The following is a 21,195-nucleotide window of genomic DNA, read 5'->3' on the forward strand; positions in this document are numbered from 1 at the left end:
TTCATCACAGAATACACTCCCCCCAGATGTCCCTCTCTGTTTCGCTCGCCTCTGCTAAGAGTGCTGATCAAGATAGCAGCTGAAATAGAAGCAATTCCCTTTGCACAGTTACACACCAGACTTCTCCAGCTCGCCCATCAGTCGATTTGGAACAAGAAAGTTCTCTAGTTCTTTCTGGACTAACTTATTCTGTCAAGTCCCCAAGTCAACACAGTGTCTGGCCTGGTGGTGGTGTTTCTTTTTCATCCTCACTGGAGTTCCTTCCCACCAAATAATTGTGAGGTTGTGACCATGTATGCCAGCCTTCTTAGTTGGTGAGAATTATTTAAAATAAAACTCCCTGTTCAAGGTCGATGGAAAAATCGGCATCCTGGACTCAAAATTTCTCTCTCTCCTTCATTCGCAGCACCTTCTGCTGGTCCATGAGGTCTGCATCCAGTCTGACAATGCCACAGCCGTGGCACGCATCAATCCCCAATTCAGAATTCTAAGCTGATCAGTTATGGTAAAAGTAGCTCATATCCTGTCATAACCCGAACTAAGGGTTCTGGCAATTTCAGTAGTACACATTCCTGGCATGGTCAATTTGGGTGTCGCCTTCCTAAGCCACAAAGACCGATCTGTGGGACAGTGGTCTCAGCATCCGACTGGTTCTTTTAACCATTTCTTGCCCTTGGTGAGGCACGGCTGACATTGTTCTAATAGCATCTAGAGTGAACAGCAAAGTCCTTCAGTTGTTTCCAGGTTTCATGAGCCCTTATCAGTCAGTGCTGACACCCCTAAAATCTCCTGGTTTCAATCCATCCTCTCTCATCTCCTGATTCCCAGGCTGATAAAGAAGATCAGGACGGAAGGAGTGTCAGTGATCCCTGTTGCCTCCAGACTGGCTCAGAGGATCCTGATATAGGGAGTTGGTCAACCTTCTCACAGATGCCCTGTGGAAACCTCCAAATCATCTAGACCTGCTGTCCTAGTGCTCTCTTACTCCAAAATTCATGATCTCTCATTTTAACAGCATGGCTGTTGAAGCTGCGTTGCTAAGAGCTTTTAGTGTCTCTTGGGCCGTTTGTCATTAGGTGTCTTGTTTTGCAGCCTTGCAAGGATGTTACCTGGCTCTATGTACATACCTTTTTCAGGTTCTACAGAGTGCACACCTACCCTTCGACTGATACAAGCCTAGGTAGAAAGGTTTTTCAAGTGGCAGTGGCCCATGTTTTGACCTAAGAGATTTGCCACTGCTCTTCCATTTTCTGATTCTATTTATTCCCTCTTTTCAGACTGCTTTGAGACATCCCATGGTTTCCTGTGTCTCCCAATGAAGCAATAGAGAAGATTTTGAGTAATCCGTGTAAAATCTCCTTCATTAGGAGACACAAGGCCTGCGATTGTCTCTATTGTGTTGTCATTCTCCTGTGTTGCTTCTCTTACTGCTTTCTCACACAGTTGGTGGCTGTAATTTACTGAGGCGAAGTTGAGGGTTATCCCCATCTTTAAGATCCTATCCCAATATGTGGTAGGCGTAATATTAGCAGATACCTGCACTTAGAAATGTAGTATAGTTCTCCTGATCTAGCCATGTCTCTAAGGCTATGTGCGCACTTTGCTTTTTACCTGCTTTTCTTTGTCGCTCCATTGGGAGACCCAGACAATTGGGTGTATAGCTTCTGCCTCCGGAGGCCACACAAAGTATTACACTTTAAAAAGTGTAACCCCTCCCCTCTGCCTATACACCCTCCCGTGGATCACGGGCTCCTCAGTTTTATGCTTTGTGTGGAAGGAGGCACACATCCACTCATGCATTCTCAACTTAGTTATGTCGGTTGGAAGAAAAGAGGGCCCCCACGGGGCCCCCGGCATGTTCCCTTCTCACCCCACTACGTCGGCGGTGTTGTTAAGGTTGAAGTACCCATTGCGGGTACAGAGGCTGGAGCCACATGCCGTCTCCTTCACCATCCCTTAAGCGGCTCTGGGAGAAGTGGGATCCTAAGCGGTCATCCATTTACTGGGACCATGCTCCATCCGCAGCCCCTGTGGGAACCTGCCGGACCGGAGCCTCTTCAACCTCAGGGACCGGTCCCTGCAACTCAAAGGTACTCTGTGTCCCTATAGGGGACTGTGCAGGGAGCGCACCTACTTCCCGGAAGCCGCGGCGGCTGCTGAATTCAGGAGGCCGGTGGACTTCCGCGCCGACCGTGCCTGCTTGTCGGGCGCGGTCTCAAATTTAGTCCCCGGCTTCATCGCGGCCTAGTCGCAAAAATCCCGCCCCCGGGCCTGCCTGTCAGGCGTAAGGGCGGGATTACCGACCTGACGTCGGATGTGAGGGCTGGAGCATCCTGCATGTTTCCTCCCCCCTCACTGATCACTGTGGGGACCCCAGATTCCCGCACTTTGCTGGAGCCGCCCACGGCTCCACTCCTCCCCTGAGAGCTCCGGCAGCCATTTTTTTGGCATTCTGCCGGTGGAGGATTCTCAGTGAACAGCTCTGCAGCTCTGGGGGATCCAAGGCAGGGAATCTGGAGGACACACTCCGCTCGTTAGCGGTCGGTAAGCCACACCGGTCACCCGGTGCTGGTCCCCCTAGGGTGCCGGATTAGATACGTATATATCTATATCTATCTGTTCGGTGGGCTGTATACCCCTTTCCCATATACCCTCAGTGATCACCCTCCTAGGAGACAACAGCATGTCGTCCACAAGGAGCAAAGCTGCTAAGGCACAGGGTTTTTTTGCGGCCTGTACCTCTTGTGGGGCTATGTTACCTGCGGGTTCCACCTACCCTCACTGTGAGCAATGCTCGACCCCTGTGTCGCTTGCTCAGCCGGAGCCTCGGACACTGGTGGGCCCTTCAGCTCAGGTAGACCCCCCTGCTCCCCCTGACAAGGCTGCAGGGACAGAGTCCGCCTCTTTTGCTGAGAAACTCTGAGTCACTTTCTCAATCCATTGCACAGTCTATGGACAAATGGTCTTCCAAGCTGCTAGAGGCTTTGTAGTCCAGACCAGACCTTTCACAGGCCCCGGCCCCTGTTGGCTCGTCGCCTCCAGGCCCCTCTCGGCCCGCGCCACAGCGCGCTCATAGGTTGGCCCCTCGGTCTCAGGCGGAAGACTCCTGCCCGGACCGCAGTCCCAGACCGGCTAAGCGGTCTCGTTGGGACTCTTCCCCGACTTCCTCACGCTGCTCGGGATCCCAGCTTGAGGACTCTCTGGAGGACGAGGCGGACGTCGCAGCTCAGGGCTCTGACCCTGACGTCGCCCTTAACCTTGATACACCTGAGGGGGACGCCTTAGTAAATGATCTTATCTCGTCCATCAACCAGGTGTTAGATCTCTCTCCCCCGCCTCCTCCTGTAGAGGAGTCGGCATCTCAGCAGGAGAAACACCAGTTTCGGTTCCCCAAACGTACCCGCAATACGTTTTTTGATCACTCTAACTTCAGGGACGCTGTCCAGAAGCCCAGAGCGGTCCCGGACAAGCGCTTTACTAAGCGCCTCACTGACACGCGTTACCCCTTCCCATCTGAAGTCGTTAAGGGTTGGGCTCACTGTCCCAAGGTGGATCCTCCAGTCTCAAGATTGGCGGCTAGGTCCGTGGTGTCGGTTGCAGATGGCTCATCGCTAAAAGATGCCACTGACGGACAGATTGAGCTCCTGGTGAAGTCCATCTGAGGCCACGGGCGCGTCTTTTGCCCCGGCCTTTGCAGCCGTGTGGGCACTCCAAGCTATCTCGGCTTGTCTGACTGAGATTAATGCTGTCACACATAATTCTGCTCCGCAAGTTGTGTCTTTGACCTCTCAGGCATCGGCCTTTTCATCCTACGCCATGAACGCCGTCCTGGACTCTTCTAGCCGTACAGCTGTAGCATCCGCTAACTCTGTGGCAGTCTGCAGGGCCATGTGGCTGCGCGAATGGAAGGCGGATTCGGCTTCCAAGAGGTTCTTAACCGGTTTGCCGTTTTCTGGCGACCGTTTGTTTGGTGAACGATTGGATGAGATTATTAAGGAATCCAAAGGAAAGGATTCCTCCTTACCCCAGGCCATAACTAAGAGACCTCAACAGAGAAAGGTTCAATCGAGATTTCGGTCCTTTCGTCCCTCCGCCAAGTCCCAATCCTCTTCGTCCAACAGGCCGGAGAAAGGCCAGAGGAACTCCTATGCGTGGCGATCCAAGTCTCGCCCACAAAAGGCCGCAGGAGGAACTGCCTCCAAGGCGGCTTCCTCATGACTCTCGACCTCCCCTGACCGCATCCTCGGTCGGTGGCAGGCTCTCCCGCTTTAGCGACGCCTGGTGGCCACATGTTCAAGACCGATGGGTGAGAGACATTCTGTCTCATGGTTACAGGATAGAGTTCAGCTCTCGTCCTGCGGCTCGCTTCTTCAGAACCTCTCCGCCCCCCGCTCAGGCCGACGCACTTTTTCAGGCAGTAGCCGCTCTAAAGATGGAAGGAGTTGTGATCCTCGTTCCCCTTCAGGAGCGTGGTCGCGGATTTTACTCCAACTTGTTCGTGGTGCGAAAAAAGGACGGGTCATTCCGTCCCGTTCTGGACCTCAAGCTACTCAACAGACATGTGAGAACCAGACGGTTCCGGATGGAATCTCTCCGCTCGGTCATCGCCTCAATGTCACAAGGAGACTTCCTAGCATCGATCGACATCAAGGATGCTTATCTCCATGTACCGATCGCACCCGAGCATCAACGTTTCCTGCGTTTCGCCATCGGGGACGAACACCTCCAGTTCGTGGCATTGCCTTTCGGCTTGGCGACAGCACCACGGGTTTTCACCAAAGTCATGGCATCCGTTGTGGCGGTCCTGCATTCTCAGGGCCACTCGGTGATTCCCTACTTGGACGATCTCCTAGTCAGGGCCCCGTCTCGGGTGGCGTGTCAACAAAGTGTATCTGTCGCTCTGGCGACTCTCCAGCGGTTCGGGTGGATCATCAACTTCACGAAATCCAAGTTGACACCGACCCAATCACTGACGTACCTTGGAATGGAGTTTCATACCCAGCAAGCGTTAGTCAAGCTTCCGAGCGACAAACGGCTTTCTCTGCAGGCAGGGGTGCAATCCCTTCTTCGGAGTCAGTCACACCCCTTAAGGCGCCTCATGCACTTCCTGGGGAAGATGGTGGCAGCTATAGAGGCAGTCCCGTTCGCGCAATTCCATCTTCGGCCACTCCAATGGGAGCAAGTTTGTAAACACCAAACATGGATAGGTTTACTTGTATTTAAGGGGTTAAAAAAATCACAAGCTTGTCCAAAAAAAGTGGCGCATGTTTTGCGCCATTTTCCGAAGCCCGTAGCGTTCTCATTTTTCTGGATCTATGGCTCAGTGACGGGTTATTTTTTGCGTCTCGAGCTGACTTTTTTAATTACCATTTTTGCGCACATGCTACGTTTTTGTTTTTTTTTTTTTTCTTAACCATAAATTTTTATTAATAAAATGTGTCAAGTATTACATCATATTGACAATAAGTTCTCAATATTCAACACAATAATAAGGAGGTTGGGGAGAGGGGAGGGGAGAGGGTAGGGGAAATGGTGACGTTACATTAACTTTCCAATCGTATTCTCTATATCTAAATCTACAAAGTTATTTGATAACAGTATTTAAACGGAAAGACAACCAATTGTTCCTTTTTTTATGAAATTGCGATATATTATTAGATGAAGCAATTATTTTTTCTGATAAACAGTTCTAGTTGATAAGTGAAATGATTTCGGACATTTGGGGTAGATACAATGTTTTGTTCACCTCTTAATAGATGAGGTACAAAGGGGAATGATTTGAACTCTATTAATATATTTTATTTAATTTTTGTTGTTTTTTTGGGTTTTTTTTAACGCTTTTCACCCGATTTGTTAGTCCCTTTAGGGGACTTGAACCTGCAATCACCTGTGCTATATACGGGAATACCACAGCAATCAGTCTCCTATGAATGCCAGCCAGACTCTGGCGTTCATGGGAAAACAGCCATAACAGATATGGGGTCTTCAACAGCCACCTGGCTGATGGCCGCCTCCACCCCTCCCCCCTGCCCACGTGCTGAATATGCTGCTGTCAGAGGCAGATGGCCGAATATCAGAGTTCCTGAGCCCACATCAGTCTAATAGGTACACTTCCGTCATATGTCGGTAAAGGATTAGAGGTTATCCCATACATTTATTGTATGTGGAAAAGTGTGGCTGTATGTGTGGTTCTTGCCATCCATACAAGTGGCTGCCAATACAAAAATACACCTTTATTAACATACTAGGTACAAGTTGTGCCAATTTTGATGGTTTTGTATTTCATTTTGTATTTAATGTTTCTTTGACCAGCTTTCCCAACTTAGACAAAGTCTTTCCACTCTCCAAGGAGAAGTCCAGTCTGCTCTTCAGAGAGCGACAACTGCTGCAAGCAATGAACAGAAAGCCAGGCAGGATTGTCAAGAACAAGTAAGTTGTCAATCGCTTGGAAAGTTCAGGTGATCATTGAAACTTCTTTACCTAATTTTCCTCTCTTCAATTAATAGGCCAAAATTGCTGCTGAGGCACAGAACAAGTACGAACGTGAATTAATGTTGCATGCAGCAGATGTGGAAGCTCTTCAGGCAGCGAAAAAACAATTGACTAATGGTGCTGCTACCCGCCAAAAAAACGAGGAGGCGGCCGAGAAAGCACAATCTGAACTACTGGAAAGCAAAGCGTCTTGGGAGGAGCGAGAGCGTATGCTAAAGGTAACTGCTCAAACGTAATTTATGCAGGTGTTAGAAGATCAAAAAGTCAACTAAAAACCTGCAAAAACAGAATGAAGACTGATGTTTTCTGTAAGAAATTATGCTACATAGCTTGCTAAATTAGGTCAGGTTTTAGACTGTCCTGAAGTCTCCTATGAATAGGTGCATATTTACACCAAAAACTGGCAGAAATTACTTGGGAAATGTTTTTCATAGTTCTTTAACCCTTTCACGACCGGACGATTTTTCGCTTTCCGTTTTTTTTTTTCGACATTCTTTTTCTGAGAGACGTAACTTTTTTATTTTTCAGTCAATATGGTCATGTGAGGGCTCATTTTTTGCGGAACGAGCTGTACTTTTAAATGAAACCATCAGTTTTACCATATTGTGTACTAGAAAATGGCAAAAAAATTCCAAATGCTGAAAAATTGCAAAAAAAGTGCGATAGCACTATGGTTTTTGAGATATTTTATTCACTGTGTTCACTATATGGTAAAACTGATGTGTGGGTGTGATGCCTCAGGTCAGTGCGAGTTCGTAGACACCAAACATGTATAGGTTTACTTTTATATAAGGGGTTAAAAAAAAATCGGAAGTTTGTCCGAAAAAAGTGGCGCACGTTTTACGCCATATTCCGTGACCCGTAGCGTTCTCATTTTTCGGGATCTTAGGCTCAATGACGGCTTATTTTTTGCGTCTCGAGCTGACGTTTTTAACGGTACCATTTTTGCACAGATGCTACGTTTTGATCGCCTCTTATTGCATTTTGCGCAAAAGTTGTGGCGACAAAAAAACGTCGTTTTGGCGTTTGGAATTTTTTTGCCGCTACGCCGTTTACTGATCAGATTAATTGATTTTATATTTTGATAGATCGGGCGTTTCTGAACGCGGCGATACCAAATGTGTGTATATTTTTTATTTTTTTAACCCTTTAATTTTTAATGGGGCGAATGGGGGGTGATTTGAACTTTTAGGTTTTTTTGTTTTTTTTTAATTTTTTAAAACTTATTTTTTTACTTTTTTTTTTTTTTTTTACTAGTCCCCCTAGGGGGCTATTGCGATCAGCATTCCGATCGCTCTGCAGTATCTGCTGATCACAGCTGGAAGGCTGTAAACAGCAGATACGCTCTCTTTCTCTTTTGCTGTGCCCCGGGCACAGCGAAAGTGAAACCAATTCATGTGTAGTACAGGAGTCATCACATGACCCTGTACTACCATGACAACTATCGGGAGTCACGTGATCGCGTCACGTGACTTCCGGTTTCGGCGGTAAGTAAAACTTTACCGCGATTGCGCTTATAATGGCGCTGTCATGTATTGACAGCGCCATTATAAGGGGTTAATCGGCACGAGCAGATAACGATTCTGCTCGTGCCTAGCAGGCACACATCTCAGCTGTGAAAATCAGCTGAGATGTGTGCCGATCGCGGCATGCTGCCGCCGGAGGACCGCGGGCAGTAAGATTATGTCATTTAGGACGTAATTTTACGGCCCGCGGTCGTTAAGGGGTTAAAAGTCTTGATGCGATCAGGACTGTGGAGCCAAACCGCCGACTCCAAATCTGACTCCGACTCCACGACTCTGCTTCCCTCATACATGGCTCACGATTAAAGGAAACCGGTCACTAGGATTTTCAATTTTCTTTCTTAATGCTTTTTATACAATGTAGCTGTCCGAATATCTTTTGGCTTTTAGACTTGATAGCCAGTGGTACGTAAGGGAGTTCTTTCTTTTCTCATCCCACTTCAGGGATCATAGCAGCTTACTGTCCATTGTATGACTATCTGTAGGAAGCTCCTCATCTGTATTAGAACAGTGAGTGCAGGTAGCCCCTACATATAGTTTTGATTCTCCAAAGCCTTTACCAGGCTCCGCCCAGAGTAGTACAGATGGTGTACATGCTTTTACTCTTACATAGTGTGTTCTGGCACGGCTGAATACTACTGATGCGTACCTCTGACTGTATTCCCTTATGTATCTCGCCATAGGATGAGGCTTCAAAGAATCTCTCTCGCTGTGAAGATCTGGAAAAGCAAAACAGACTATTACATGACCAGATAGAGACCCTTAGTAAAAAAATGGTGACTTCTGTTCAAGAAGGAGCTCTTAATGTCTCATTAAATGAAGAAGGAAAATCTCATGAACAAGTTATGGAAATCCTCAGGTACATGAGTGAGAATTGTCTATTAATCTTTTTAGAGTCTTGCATAGTGGGAAAACACTGCCTGTCGTGTCTCCAGGCTGTTATACATTTTTATCCTGTGATAGCTGCTGCCTTGTACCTCTAAGTTGGCACTACATTAAAAAAAAATAGCCAAAATAACATTGCACTGCTATTCTTTCCAGTGGAGAACACAAACTTAAAGGGGTATTCTCATCTTGAAGATCCTATCCCAATATGTAGTAGATGTAATAATATTGACAAATACCTCCAATTAGAATTGTAGTATAGTTCTCATGATATAGCCATGTCTCTTACCTCATGTGCTGGGCATTGCAGCTTAGGTATCCATGGTTATGACCACAAGCTACTAACTCCCTTTCATTGAGTGGTTGTAATGTGATTGATTTCCGTGACTGTTCCGACGTCATGGCAGTCTCGCGTGTAATCGCAAGCTGTCTGGGCATGTGCACTGAATCTGGGAGTACATCCCCAGATTAATTTCATATTAGCGCATACTCCGGACCTTCTCATGTCTCTTTGGGAATTTAAAGTGGGGACGTACACCCAGAATCGGTCTGCATGCCTGGGCAGGTGAAGGGCAGTGTGCAACCATGGGATTATATGGGAGATTGCCATGACTTCGAGCCAGTCAGTGCCATCCTGATGACACAGAAAAGGCATGTAATGCACTCACATGAGCATAAAAAGTTTTTGTGGGTTTTTTTTATGATAAATATGGGGAACTTTTGTTTGTAAAAAAATAAAAATGTTAGTAATGCACATTACATCACTAACAAGACATTAGGGCAGTTTAATATATAAAAGGACGTGACTGGTTCCCCTTAAACCCAAGACGTTCCTTATGGGAGACCCAGACCATGGGTGTATAGCTTCTGCCTCCGGAGGACACACAAAGTACTACACTAAAAAGTGTAGCTCCTCCCTCCGAGCATATACACCCCCTGTATAACCAAATCTAGCCAGTTCAATGCTTTGTGTTCAGGAGGCACACATCCACACATGCATTCTCATCTGATTTTTGATTTTAAAGAGTTGGAAGAAAAGCGGGTCCAAGCTGGACCCCCGGCATGTCCCTTCTCACCCCACTGTGTCGGCGGTGTTGTTAAGGTTGATTTCAAGGCTGGAGCCTTACATGCCGCGCTCCTTCGCCATCCCTCGGGCTCTGGCTTGAAGTGGGAGCCAGCACGGTTCTCACTGCTTTGCAGGAGACCGGTCTCCATCCGCAGCCCTTTCAGGACCCTGCCGGACGAAGCACTCATCCCTCAGGGACCTGGCCCTGCGTCTCACAAGCTAAGTATTTGAGACGTTATTGCAGGGGGTCCTTTGCATCTTTATTGTTGGGGAGAGTGTGTCAGGTTACTTTGGTGACATTTCCAGCCGGTTCTATGGTTTTCACCTGAGAACCGCACCGAGGGTGCCTGCTCGCCGGCCGCATTGAAAAATTTAGGCCCCGGCTTCGGCTGCGGCCTACTTTCGTTTTCACTGCCCCTGCATGTCAGTCATGCAGAGGGACAGTGCGGCGCCGCCCACCGGCCGTTCAGCACAGGGGAGGACACTCCTCTCTGAGGAGATGTTTCCCTCCCCTGTATATCTCCTTGGCCCTCCGGTTCCCGCTCTTGGACTAGGCCCCGCCCCCCCCTCCTCACTCCGGCGCCATTTTATCAGCGTTCTCACACTGATCGGCGCTGGCTGCTGCATCTCTGCAACCTGTCTGGGGGTCCAAGCTGTGGGATCCGGAGGGCACACAAAACGGTCTGGTAAGCCACAACCTCTGGTTGTGGACTTTCTTATACACTCTCTGGGGGTCATTCTGAAGGAGTGTGTTCTTTACTGCAGAGCCTCCACCTCAGCAGCATGTCTCACACTAGGAGCAAGGCTGCAAGGCTGTACTCAATATGCACTGCATGTAAGCTCGTGCTGCCTGAACCGAGCACATATCCACATTGTGATACCAGCTCTAACATGGTGGTGCCTCAGCCTGGAGTCTCCCCAGTGGTTGCTCCGGCCCCGGTGGCTGAACCCCCGGCTTGGGTAGAATCGTTTTCTAAGGCTATCTCCCAGTCCTTTGCCGACTCCATGGGACAGCTGTCCCGGACTCTGCTGAGCAGGCATCAGCCCCCTTCTCAGGGCGCCTCTGCTGCTTCGGCTCGCTCTGCAGAGCTCACAGAGGATTCTTCATCTACTCCCAGACCCCGTCCTCCTAAAAGGAGACGCAGGGTCCCCTCTCCTTCCTCGTCCCGCGGCTCCGATTCACGAGCCGACTCGCAGGACGAGGAGGATGTCTTTACTGGGGGCTCGGACGCTACCTCCATGTGCCCCATTGATCTGACCGAGGGTGATGCGGATGTTAGTGATTTGATTGCGTCCATTAATTCTGTACTGGACCTCAATCCGCCAGTATCAGAGGAGCAACCCTCTCTGGCAGAAAAGCACCAGTTTACCTTGCCTAAGAGAACAAGGAGTGTGTTCTTTAACCACTCCAGTTTTCAAGCCACTGTGTCCAAGCCCAGAGCCTGTCCTGACAAACGCTTCCCAAAGCATGGTTCTGATGACCGTTTTCCTTTTCCACCAGAGGTGGTCAAGGAGTGGGCTCACTCACCAAAGGTAGACCCTCCGGTGTCTAGACTCTCAGCCCGGACAGTTGTATCAGTGGCTGATGGCACCTCACTTAAGGATCCCACTGACCGCCAGGTTGACCTCCTGGCCAAGTCTGTCTATGAGGCGGCAGGGGCCTCGTTCTCCCCATCCTTTGCAGCAGTGTGGGCTCTCAAAGCCATCTCTGCTTCCCTAGAGGAGATGCATTCCCTCACTAGGGACTCTATGCCTGAATTGGTTGCCTTAACTTCCCAGGCTTCAGCCTTTTCAGCCTACGCCATGTCTGCCATGCTGGAGGCTTCTCACCGCACTGCGGTGGCCTCCGCTAATTCCCTCGCTATCCGCAGGATCTTGTGGCTTCGAGAGTGGAAGGCAGATGCTTCTTCAAAGAAGTACCTTGCTGGGCTCCCATTTGCTGGGTCCAGGCTGTTCGGTGAACAACTGGATGAAATTATTAAGGAGGCTACTGGCGGGAAGAGTACTTCCTTGCCGCAGACTAAACCCAGGAAACCTGTCCAGGGCAGGAACCAGTCGAGGTTTCGTTCCTTTCGTTCCTCTAACTGGGCGGCCTCTAAGCCCTCGGCCTCGTCCATTAACTCAGCCAAGGACCAGAAGCCCACCTGGCGCAAGAAGCCGTGTCCACAAAGGTCCGCAGGAGCTGCTGCCATCAAGGCAGCCTCCTCTTGACTATCTGGCTGAGCCAGCAACGTCCTTGGTCTGTGGCAGGCTCTCCCACTTTGGCGACGTGTGGTTTCAACACGTCTCCGATCAGTGGGTGCGGGATATCATCTCCCACGGCTACAGGATAGAGTTCTCTTCCAGCCCGCCAAACAGATTCTTTCTGTCAACTCCCCCCTGCTCCAAGGCCGCCGCCTTCTCTCAGGCCGTGGCATCCATACAGGCCAACGGAGTAATTGTACCGGTTCCCGCCAGGGAACGGTTCAGAGGTTTTTACTCAAATCTCTTCCTAGTCCCCAAAAAGGACGGTTCCTTCCGGCCCATCCTGGATCTCAAGCTTCTCAACAAGCATGTTCAGGTGCGGCATTTTCGCATGGAGTCTCTGCGATCAGTCATTGCCTCAATGACCCAAGGAGATTTCCTGGCATCCATCGACATCCGAGATGCCTATCTGCATGTGCCAATTGCAGTTTCACACCAGCGTTGGCTACGTTTTGCAATCGGAGAGGAACATTTCCAATTCGTGGCTCTCCCCTTCGGGTTAGCCACGGCCCCTCGAGTATTTACCAAGGTCATAACAGCAGTGGTTGCGGTTCTGCACCTCCAGGGGTTGGCAGTGATTCCTTACCTGGACGACCTTCTTGTCAAGGCTTCATCCAGTGCAGACTGTCAGCGGAGTGTCTCGCTCACTCTCGCCACGCTTGTTCAATTCGGGTGGCTTGTCAATCTGCCCAAGTCCACTCTGACCCCGACCCAAAAACTTACGTACCTAGGGATGCAATTCGAGACTCTGCCGGCACTTGTGAAGCTGCCCTTAGTCAAACAGCAGTCCCTCCATCTGGCGGTGCGTTCTCTGTTGAGGCCCCGCCGTCATTCCATCAGGCACCTCATGCAGGTGCTGGGTCAGATGGTGGCGTCAATGGAAGCGGTTCCCTTTGCCCAGTTCCATCTGCGTCCTCTGCAGCTGGACATTCTCCGATGTTCGGACAAGCGGACTTCTTCCTTGCACAGGTTGGTGGCTCTGTCGCCACAGACCAGGAGCTCTCTTCAGTGGTGGCTTCGGCCCTTCTCTCTGTCTCAGGGACGCTCCTTCCTGATCCCATCCTGGGGGATTCTCACCACGGATGCCAGTCTATCCGGCTGGGGAGCAGTATTTCTCCACCACCGAGCACAGGGCACTTGGACTCCGTCCGAATCAGCCCTCTCGATCAATGTGCTGGAAATCAGAGCTGTGCTCCTAGCTCTCGTAGCCTTTCACCACCTGTTGGCGGGCAAGCACATTCGATTCCAGTCAGACAACGCGACAGCAGTTGCCTACTTCAATCACCAAGGCGGGACTCGCAGCCGCCTGGCAATGTTGGAGGTTCAACGCATCCTTCAGTGGACGGAGGACTCCAAGTCCACCATATCCGCAGTCCACATCCCAGGCGTAGAAAACTGGGAGGCAGATTATCTCAGCCGTCAAACCGTGGACAGCGGCGAGTGGGCTCTGCATCCGGCAGTGTTCCGGTCGATCTGCCGCAAGTAGGGCACTCCGGAAGTGGATCTAATGGCATCCCGGCACAACAAGGTCCCGGTTTACGTGGCTCGCTCCCACGATCCTCAGGCCTTTGCAGCGGATGCGCTGGTTCAGGATTGGTCCCAGTTCCGTCTGTCCTACGTGTTTCCCCCTCTAGCTCTCTTGCCCAGAGTCCTGCGCAAGATCAGAATGGAGGGCCGTCGGGTCATACTCATTGCTCCAGACTGGCCCAGGCGAGCTTGGTACCCAGACCTGCTCCGTCTGTCCGTAGAGGTGCCGTGGCATCTCCCGGACCGCCCAGACCTTCTCTCACAAGGTCCGTTTTTCCGCCAGAATTCTGCAGCTCTCAGATTGACGGCGTGGCTCTTGAGTCCTGGATCCTGACGGCTTCCGGCATTCCTCCCGAAGTCATCTCCACTATGACTCAGGCTCGGAAGTCTTCCTCGGCCAGGATTTACCACAGGACTTGGAGAATTTTCCTGTCCTGGTGTCGTTCTTCCGGGCATGCCCCTTGGCCTTTTTCCTTGCCGACCATCCTGTCCTTTCTACAGTCCGGTCTGCAGCTAGGACTATCCCTCAATTCCCTTAAGGGACAGGTCTCGGCTCTGTCAGTGTTGTTCCAGCGGCGTATCGCCCGACTGGCCCAGGTGCGCACCTTCATGCAGGGCGCATCTCACATCATTCCACCTTACCGGCGGCCTTTGGATCCCTGGGACCTTAATCTGGTCCTCACGGCCTTACCGAAACCCCCCTTTGAGCCTCTTAGGGAGGTTTCTTTGTTTCGACTTTCACAGAAAGTCGTCTTTCTGGTGGCCTTAACTTCTCTCAGGAGAGTCTCTGATTTGGCTGCGCTCTCTTCGGAGTCACCTTTTTTGGTTTTTCACCAAGACAAGGTGGTTCTCCGTCCGACTCCGGACTTTCTCCCTAAGGTGGTGTCTCCTTTCCACCTTAACCAGGACATTTCATTGCCTTCCTTTTGTCCGGCCCCTGTGCATCGCTTTGAGAAAGCGTTGCATACTTTAGATCTGGTGCGGGCGCTCCGGATCTATGTGTCACGCACCGCTGTTCTTAGGCGGTGCACCTCTTTTTGTGCTGACCACAGGTCAGCGCAAGGGTCTCTCGGCTTCTAAACCGACCCTAGCTCGTTGGATTAGGTCGGCCATATCCGATGCCTACCAGTGTACTCAGGTGCCTCCCCCGCCGGGGATCAAGGCGCACTCGACCAGAGCTGTCGGTGCCTCTTGGGCTTTCAGGCACCAGGCTACGGCTCAGCAGGTCTGTCAGGCTGCCACTTGGTCTAGTCTGCACACCTTTTCGAAGCACTACCAAGTGCATGCTCATGTTTCGGCAGATGCGAGCTTGGGCAGACGCATCCTTCAGGCGGCTGTCGCCCATTTGTGAAGTTAGGTTTCGCCTACTTCTCAGTTTTCTGTTTATTCCCACCCATGGACTGCTTTGGAACGTCCCATGGTCTGGGTCTCCCATAAGGAACGATGAAGAAAAAGAGAATTTTGTTTACTTACCGTAAATTCTTTTTCTTATAGTTCTGACATGGGAGACCCAGCACCCTCCCTGTTGCCTGTTGGCAGTTTTCTTGTTCCGTGTGTTTTCACCGGCTGTTGTTGTAGACAGAGGTTCCGGTTGTTCCGGGTTTTGCTCTATCTCTACTTGTGGGTGGATGTCCTCCTTCAGCTTTTGCACTAAACTGGCTAGATTTGGTTATCCAGGGGTTGTATATGCTCGGAGGGAGGAGCTACACTTTTTAGTGTAGTACTTTGTGTGTCCTCCGGAGGCAGAAGCTATACACCCATGGTCTGGGTCTCCCATGTCGGAACTATAAGAAAAAGAATTTACTGTAAGTAAACAAAATTCTCTTTTTTTCATTTGCGAATTGTTTTAAAAAAAAAAATGTATCCCCCATCTCTTTCAATTTTTGTGTTCATTGTAGTAGTAATAGTATTCTCTTACATTTTCTTCATAATTAACTAGAAGAAAAGTGAGATTTTGCTACATTGACAAGTAAGGCTGCTTGCATACATCCAGTTTTTGCAGTGCGGCACAATACGGCGCTCTGCAGAAAAAATGCAACCGTTTTTTGTTTTGTTTTTTTTTTGCCGCCGGTTGCGGTTTTTCCCGCATAGACTTGCATTAGTGCCGTATTGTGCCGCATGGCCTTGCGTTGCGTCCGGGTTTTGCCGGATGCGGTATATTTAGCCCATGCGGCGGCCGGATGGAACGTTGCCTGGCACGTTTTTTTGTGCGGCGAAAAAACCGCATCGTCGGATCCAGCGCGATGCGGAGCGATTTACAATGCAAGCCTATGGCCGCCGGATGCGTTTTTTTGCACTGAGCATGCTCAGTATCAAGCCGCATCCGTCAAAAAATGGACGGGCTGGATGGGAAAAACTTATGCAACGGATCCGTTTTTTTTCGCCGCATCCGTTGCATAGGTTTTTGAGCCGGATTGAGCCGCACTGCTAAAACCGGATGTGTGAAAGCAGCCTAACCGTAGACAAATTGATTATAAAATTGTGGGGAGTTTTTGGGCTTTGTTTTTTGTTTTGTTTTTTTTTTTTGTGAGAACCATTTTTATCTTTGTTTTCTGCAGATTTGTGAGACGGGAGAAAGAAATTGCAGAGACGAGATTTGAAGTTGCACAAGTGGAGTGTTTGCGGTACAGACAGCGGATAGACCACATGGAGAAGGAAATGAATGAGCTGCAAGACAGTCTGAACTCAGAACGCGAGAAAGTGCAGGTCAGGGTGGTGTGAAATGTCCATCTACTATGTAAAGCCTGTGCTGATAAAGGATTCCTCAAAAACACATGCAGTAGAATTGTTACAGAAATACCTGTATCTGAAAATCTGTTCATGAGTTCACCTTTGTAGCAGCTAGAAAAAAAATCAGGCTGGTTAATCTTCAAAGAGTGAAAATGTGTGGTCACTACATAACTATCTCATGGGGTAATCCTTCCAAAAAATAGGCAAAGACCAAGGGACGCTCTTTATATGTAGAGATGATGCATTTTAGATATCTGAACAGGAAAGATTTCTTTACAGTTGGAATGGTCAGACTCTGGAGTTCCTTACCAGTCTTGTGAGAAATGCCTGAGGTTTATAATTAATTTAGCATTGATTGATCTGAGAGGATGATGACCTTGCCGTTGCTATATGAGGATTCATATTGATAGTGTTGCATTGTGCAATAATACATCCAGCAGTGACACATCTACACACAGACCCAAAATTAACTGTAAACAGTCTGAACCTTTCCACCATTCATTGCTTAGCTCCTATTGACAAGTTATTGGCATATTCGGAAACTGCTTGTTCTTTGGGACTAGTTTTGCGTTCCATTGTGATACCTTTTTATCTATTAAATACAGGTAACTGCAAAGACTATAGCCCAACATGATGAGCTAATGAGGAAAACGGAAACAATGAATGTTCTAATAGAAACTAATCGATTATTAAGAGAAGAAAAAGAAAAGTTGGACCGTGACCTGCAGCAGCTTCAAGCCAAGGTAAGTCCAACCTCGTTTCCTTTTTAGAAAATGATTTCTGCCAGAAAGAAATTGGTTGCAGTTTTACTGAAATAAGTCAGCCAATAACATGGAAAATCCAAGCAAAAGTAAATATATGGTCAGTTTCTCAGTGTAGATATTGAAGAAATATATGTTAAAAATGACATTTGTAAATACATTCCATTTTTTTGAGGACTATTCCCCCCCCCCCCCCAATTAGGGTAATTGCATGTATTTGGGGCTTAAAGTAATTTTTGCAATAGGGTCTCATTAACAATTTTAGCAGTTTCCATTCTATATCCTTTGTGCTGCTCGGTCACCTGCTGGCTGCAGAATAAGATGGGCGAGGATCCATTAGTGAGTTGTTCTGAGATCCTGAGGTTAGAGGCTGCAACTCCTGTCTCTTTTCTATGACCATAGAGTTTGATCTGTGTAATTGTACTAATCTGGAGAATCATATTGTCAGGTCAGTTTTTCATTATAGTGAACATGGGAAAGAAAAGTGAAATTGCACTTTCTTTGTCGCTCCATTGGGAGACCCAGACAATTGGGTGTATAGCTTCTGCCTCCAGAGGCCACACAAAGTATTACACTTAAAAGTGTAAAGCCCCTCCCCTTCTGCCTATACACCCCCCGTGCCTCACGGGCTCCTCAGTTTTTATGCTTTGTGCGAAGGAGGCTGACATCCACGCATAGCTCCACATCTTAGTCAGCAGCAGCTGCTGACTATGTCGGATGGAAGAAAAGAGGGCCCATAACAGGGCCCCCAGCATGCTCCCTTCTCACCCCACTCTGGTCGGCGGTGCTGTTAAGGTTGAAGTACCCATTGCGGGTACATAGGCAGGAGCCACATGCTGTTTTCCTTCCCCATCCCTTAATGGGCTCTGGGTGAAGTGGGATCCTAATCGGTCTCCAGGCACTGGGACCGTGCTCCCTCCGCAGCCCCTGGGGAATCTGCTGGACAGGAGCCGGGTATCGTCAGGGACAAGGCCCTGCTACTGTGAGGTACTCTGTGTCCCCTTGGGGGACTGCGCATGGAGCGCTTGTGCCATACACACTGCAGCACTGCTGGGTGTGTTAGTGCGCCGGGGACTACCGCGCCGACCGCGCTTATTTGCCGGCCGCGCTTATAACTTTAGTCCCCGGCTTTTGCGGCCTAGTATCGCATATTCCCGCCCCCAGGCCTGCCAGTCAGGGGAAGGGCGGGACGCTGCACAGGACGTCAGCGCTGAGGGCTGGAGCATACTTTGTATCCTCCTCCCCCCTCACTCAGCACAGTGGGGCATCAGATTCCCGCACTTTCTAGGGCACGCCCACGGCCCCCTCCTCCCCACAGAACGCCGGCAGCCATTCCTGTCAGCACTTCTGACGCTGGAGAGGAGAGACAACACGGCTCTGGGAGGCCCAGGCAGGGAATCTGGTGATCACACAACCGCTTTGAGCGGTCGGTAAGCAGCACCTGTGGTGCTGGCCCCACTGAGTGCCGAAGTGTACATATATATATATGCTTATATGCTATACATTTACACTGTACGGTCGCACTGTTGATTTTTGGCTATATACCCTCCTGGATTGTACTCAGAGGAGACAACAGCATGTCGTCCGCAAAAAGCAAGGGTGCCAAAGCACAGGCTTACTTTGCAACCTGTACCTCATGTGCGGCTATACTACCGGCAGGTTCCACCGATCCTCATTGTGTGCAATGCTCGGCCCCTGTGGCACTTACTCAGCCGGAGCCTCTGTTACTGGTGGCCCAGGTGGAACCACCTGCTACCACTGTCCAGGTGACAGGGACGGAGTTTGCAGTATTTGCTGACAAACTGTCTGCGAGTATGGATAAATGGTCTGCTAAGATACTAGAAGCCTTACAGTCCAGACCGGTGACTCAGGCCCCGGGCAATGTTGAATCATTGACCCCAGGCCCCCCTCAGTTGGAGCAGCAAAGTGTTCCTGGGGTGACCTATAGGTCCCAGGGTGAGGTCTCTGACACGGACCGCAGTCCCAGGTCGCCTAAGCGGGCTCGCTGGGAAATTCCCTCGACTTCATCACACTGTTCAGGGTCTCAGTAGGAGGACTCTCTGGATGATGAAGCGGAGGTAGCAGATCAGGATTCTGATCCTGAGGCCGCTCTCAACCTAGATACACCTGAAGGTGACGCCATAGTGAATGACCTTATAGCGACCATCAATCAGGTGTTGGATATTTCTCCCCCAGCTCCTCCAATTGAGGAGTCAGCTTCTCAGCAGGAGAAATTCCGTTTCAGGTTTCCCAAGCGTACATTGAGTACGTTTCTGGATCACTCTGACTTCAGAGAGGCAGTCCAGAAACACCGAGCTTGTCCAGATAAGCGTTTTTCCAAGCGCCTTAAGGATACACGTTATCCCTTCCCCCCTGACGTGGTCAAGGGCTGGGCTCAGTGTCCCAAGGTGGATCCTCCAGTCTCCAGACTGGCGGCTAGATCCATAGTTGCAGTGGAAGATGGGGCTTCACTCAAAGATGCCACTGACAGACAGATGGAGCTCTGGTTGAAATCCATCTATGAAGCTATCGGCGCGTCTTTTGCTCCAGCATTCGCAGCCGTATGGGCACTCCAAGCTATCTCAGCTTGTCATGCGCAGATTAATGCAGTCACACGTACGTCTGCTCCGCAAGTGGTGTCCTTAACCTCTCAGGCGTCGGCGTTTGCGTCCTACGCCATTAATGCTGTCCTGGACTCTGCGAGCCGTACGGCGGTAGCATCCGCCAATTCGGTGGCAGTCCGCAGGGCCATGTGGCTACGTGAATGGAAGGCAGACTCTGCTTCCAAAAAGTTCTTAACCGGTTTGCCATTTTCTGGCGACCGCCTGTTTGGTGAGCAATTGGATGAAATCATTAAACAATCCAAGGGAAAGGACTCATCCTTACCCCAGTCCAAACCAAACAGACCTCAACCACGGAAGGTACAATCGAGGTTTCGGTCCTTTCGGTCCGCGGGCAGGTCTCAATTCTCCTCGTCCAAAAGGCCTCAGAAGGATCAGAGGAACTCCGATTCATGGCGGTCTAAGTCACGTCCAAAAAAGACCGCCGGAGGATCCGCTCCCAAAGCGGCCTCCTCATGACTTTCGGCCTCCTCACACCGCATCCTCGGTCGGTGGCAGGCTTTACCGCTTTTGCGGCGCCTGGCTGCCACAGGTAAAAGACCGTTGGGTGAGAGACATTCTGTCTCACGGTTACAGGATAGAGTTCAGCTCTCGTCCTCCGACTCGATTCTTCAGAACATCTCCGCCCCCCGAGCGAGCCGATGCTCTTCTTCTTCAGGCGGTGTGCACTCTGAAGGCAGAAGGAGTGGTGATCCCTGTTCCTTTTCAGCAACAGGGTCACGGTTTTTACTCCAACTTGTTCGTGGTGCCAAAAAAGGACGGATCCTTCCGTCCTGTTCTGGACCTAAAACTGCTCAACAAACACGTAAAAACCAGGCGGTTCCGGATGGAATCGCTCCGCTCAGTCATCGCCTCAATGTCCCAAGGAGATTTCCTAGCATCAATCGACATCAAAGATGCTTATCTCCACGTACCGATTGCTCCAGAGCATCAGCGCTTCCTGCGTTTCGCCATAGAGGACAAACACCTTCAGTTCGTAGCACTGCCTTTCGGCCTGGCGACAGCCCCACGGGTCTTCACCAAGGTCATGGCAACAGTAGTAGCAGTTCTGCACTCTCAGGGACACTCGGTGATCCCTTACTTAGACGATCTGCTTGTCAAGGCACCCTCTCAAGTGGCATGCCAACACAGCCTGAACATTGCTCTGGAGACTCTCCAGAGTTTCGGGTGGATCATCAATTTTCCAAAGTCAAATCTGACACCGGCCCAATCACTGACATATCTTGGCATGGAGTTTCATACTCTCTCAGCGATAGTGAAGCTTCCGCTGGACAAACAGCGTTCACTACAGACAGGGGTGCAATCTCTCCTTCAAGGCCAGTCACACCCCTTGAGGCGCCTCATGC

General features: G+C 49.9%; 1 protein-coding gene across 1 annotated transcript in view; it reads left to right on the forward strand.

Annotated features, from left to right (window-relative positions):
• Nucleotides 1-21,195, forward strand: part of TPR (translocated promoter region, nuclear basket protein) — a 481,409-nt gene that overhangs the window by 242,621 nt on the left and 217,593 nt on the right. Inside the window, exons 24-28 of the mRNA XM_075322004.1 lie at nt 6,313-6,429; nt 6,507-6,710; nt 8,699-8,874; nt 16,296-16,443; nt 17,073-17,210. Of these exons, the coding sequence (XP_075178119.1) occupies nt 6,313-6,429; nt 6,507-6,710; nt 8,699-8,874; nt 16,296-16,443; nt 17,073-17,210 (783 nt within the window). The remainder of the gene's footprint in view (nt 1-6,312; nt 6,430-6,506; nt 6,711-8,698; nt 8,875-16,295; nt 16,444-17,072; nt 17,211-21,195) is intronic.

Source organism: Anomaloglossus baeobatrachus, chromosome 8 (genome assembly GCF_048569485.1).
Source record: "Anomaloglossus baeobatrachus isolate aAnoBae1 chromosome 8, aAnoBae1.hap1, whole genome shotgun sequence".
In the NCBI taxonomy this organism is placed as follows: Eukaryota; Metazoa; Chordata; class Amphibia; order Anura; family Aromobatidae; genus Anomaloglossus; species Anomaloglossus baeobatrachus.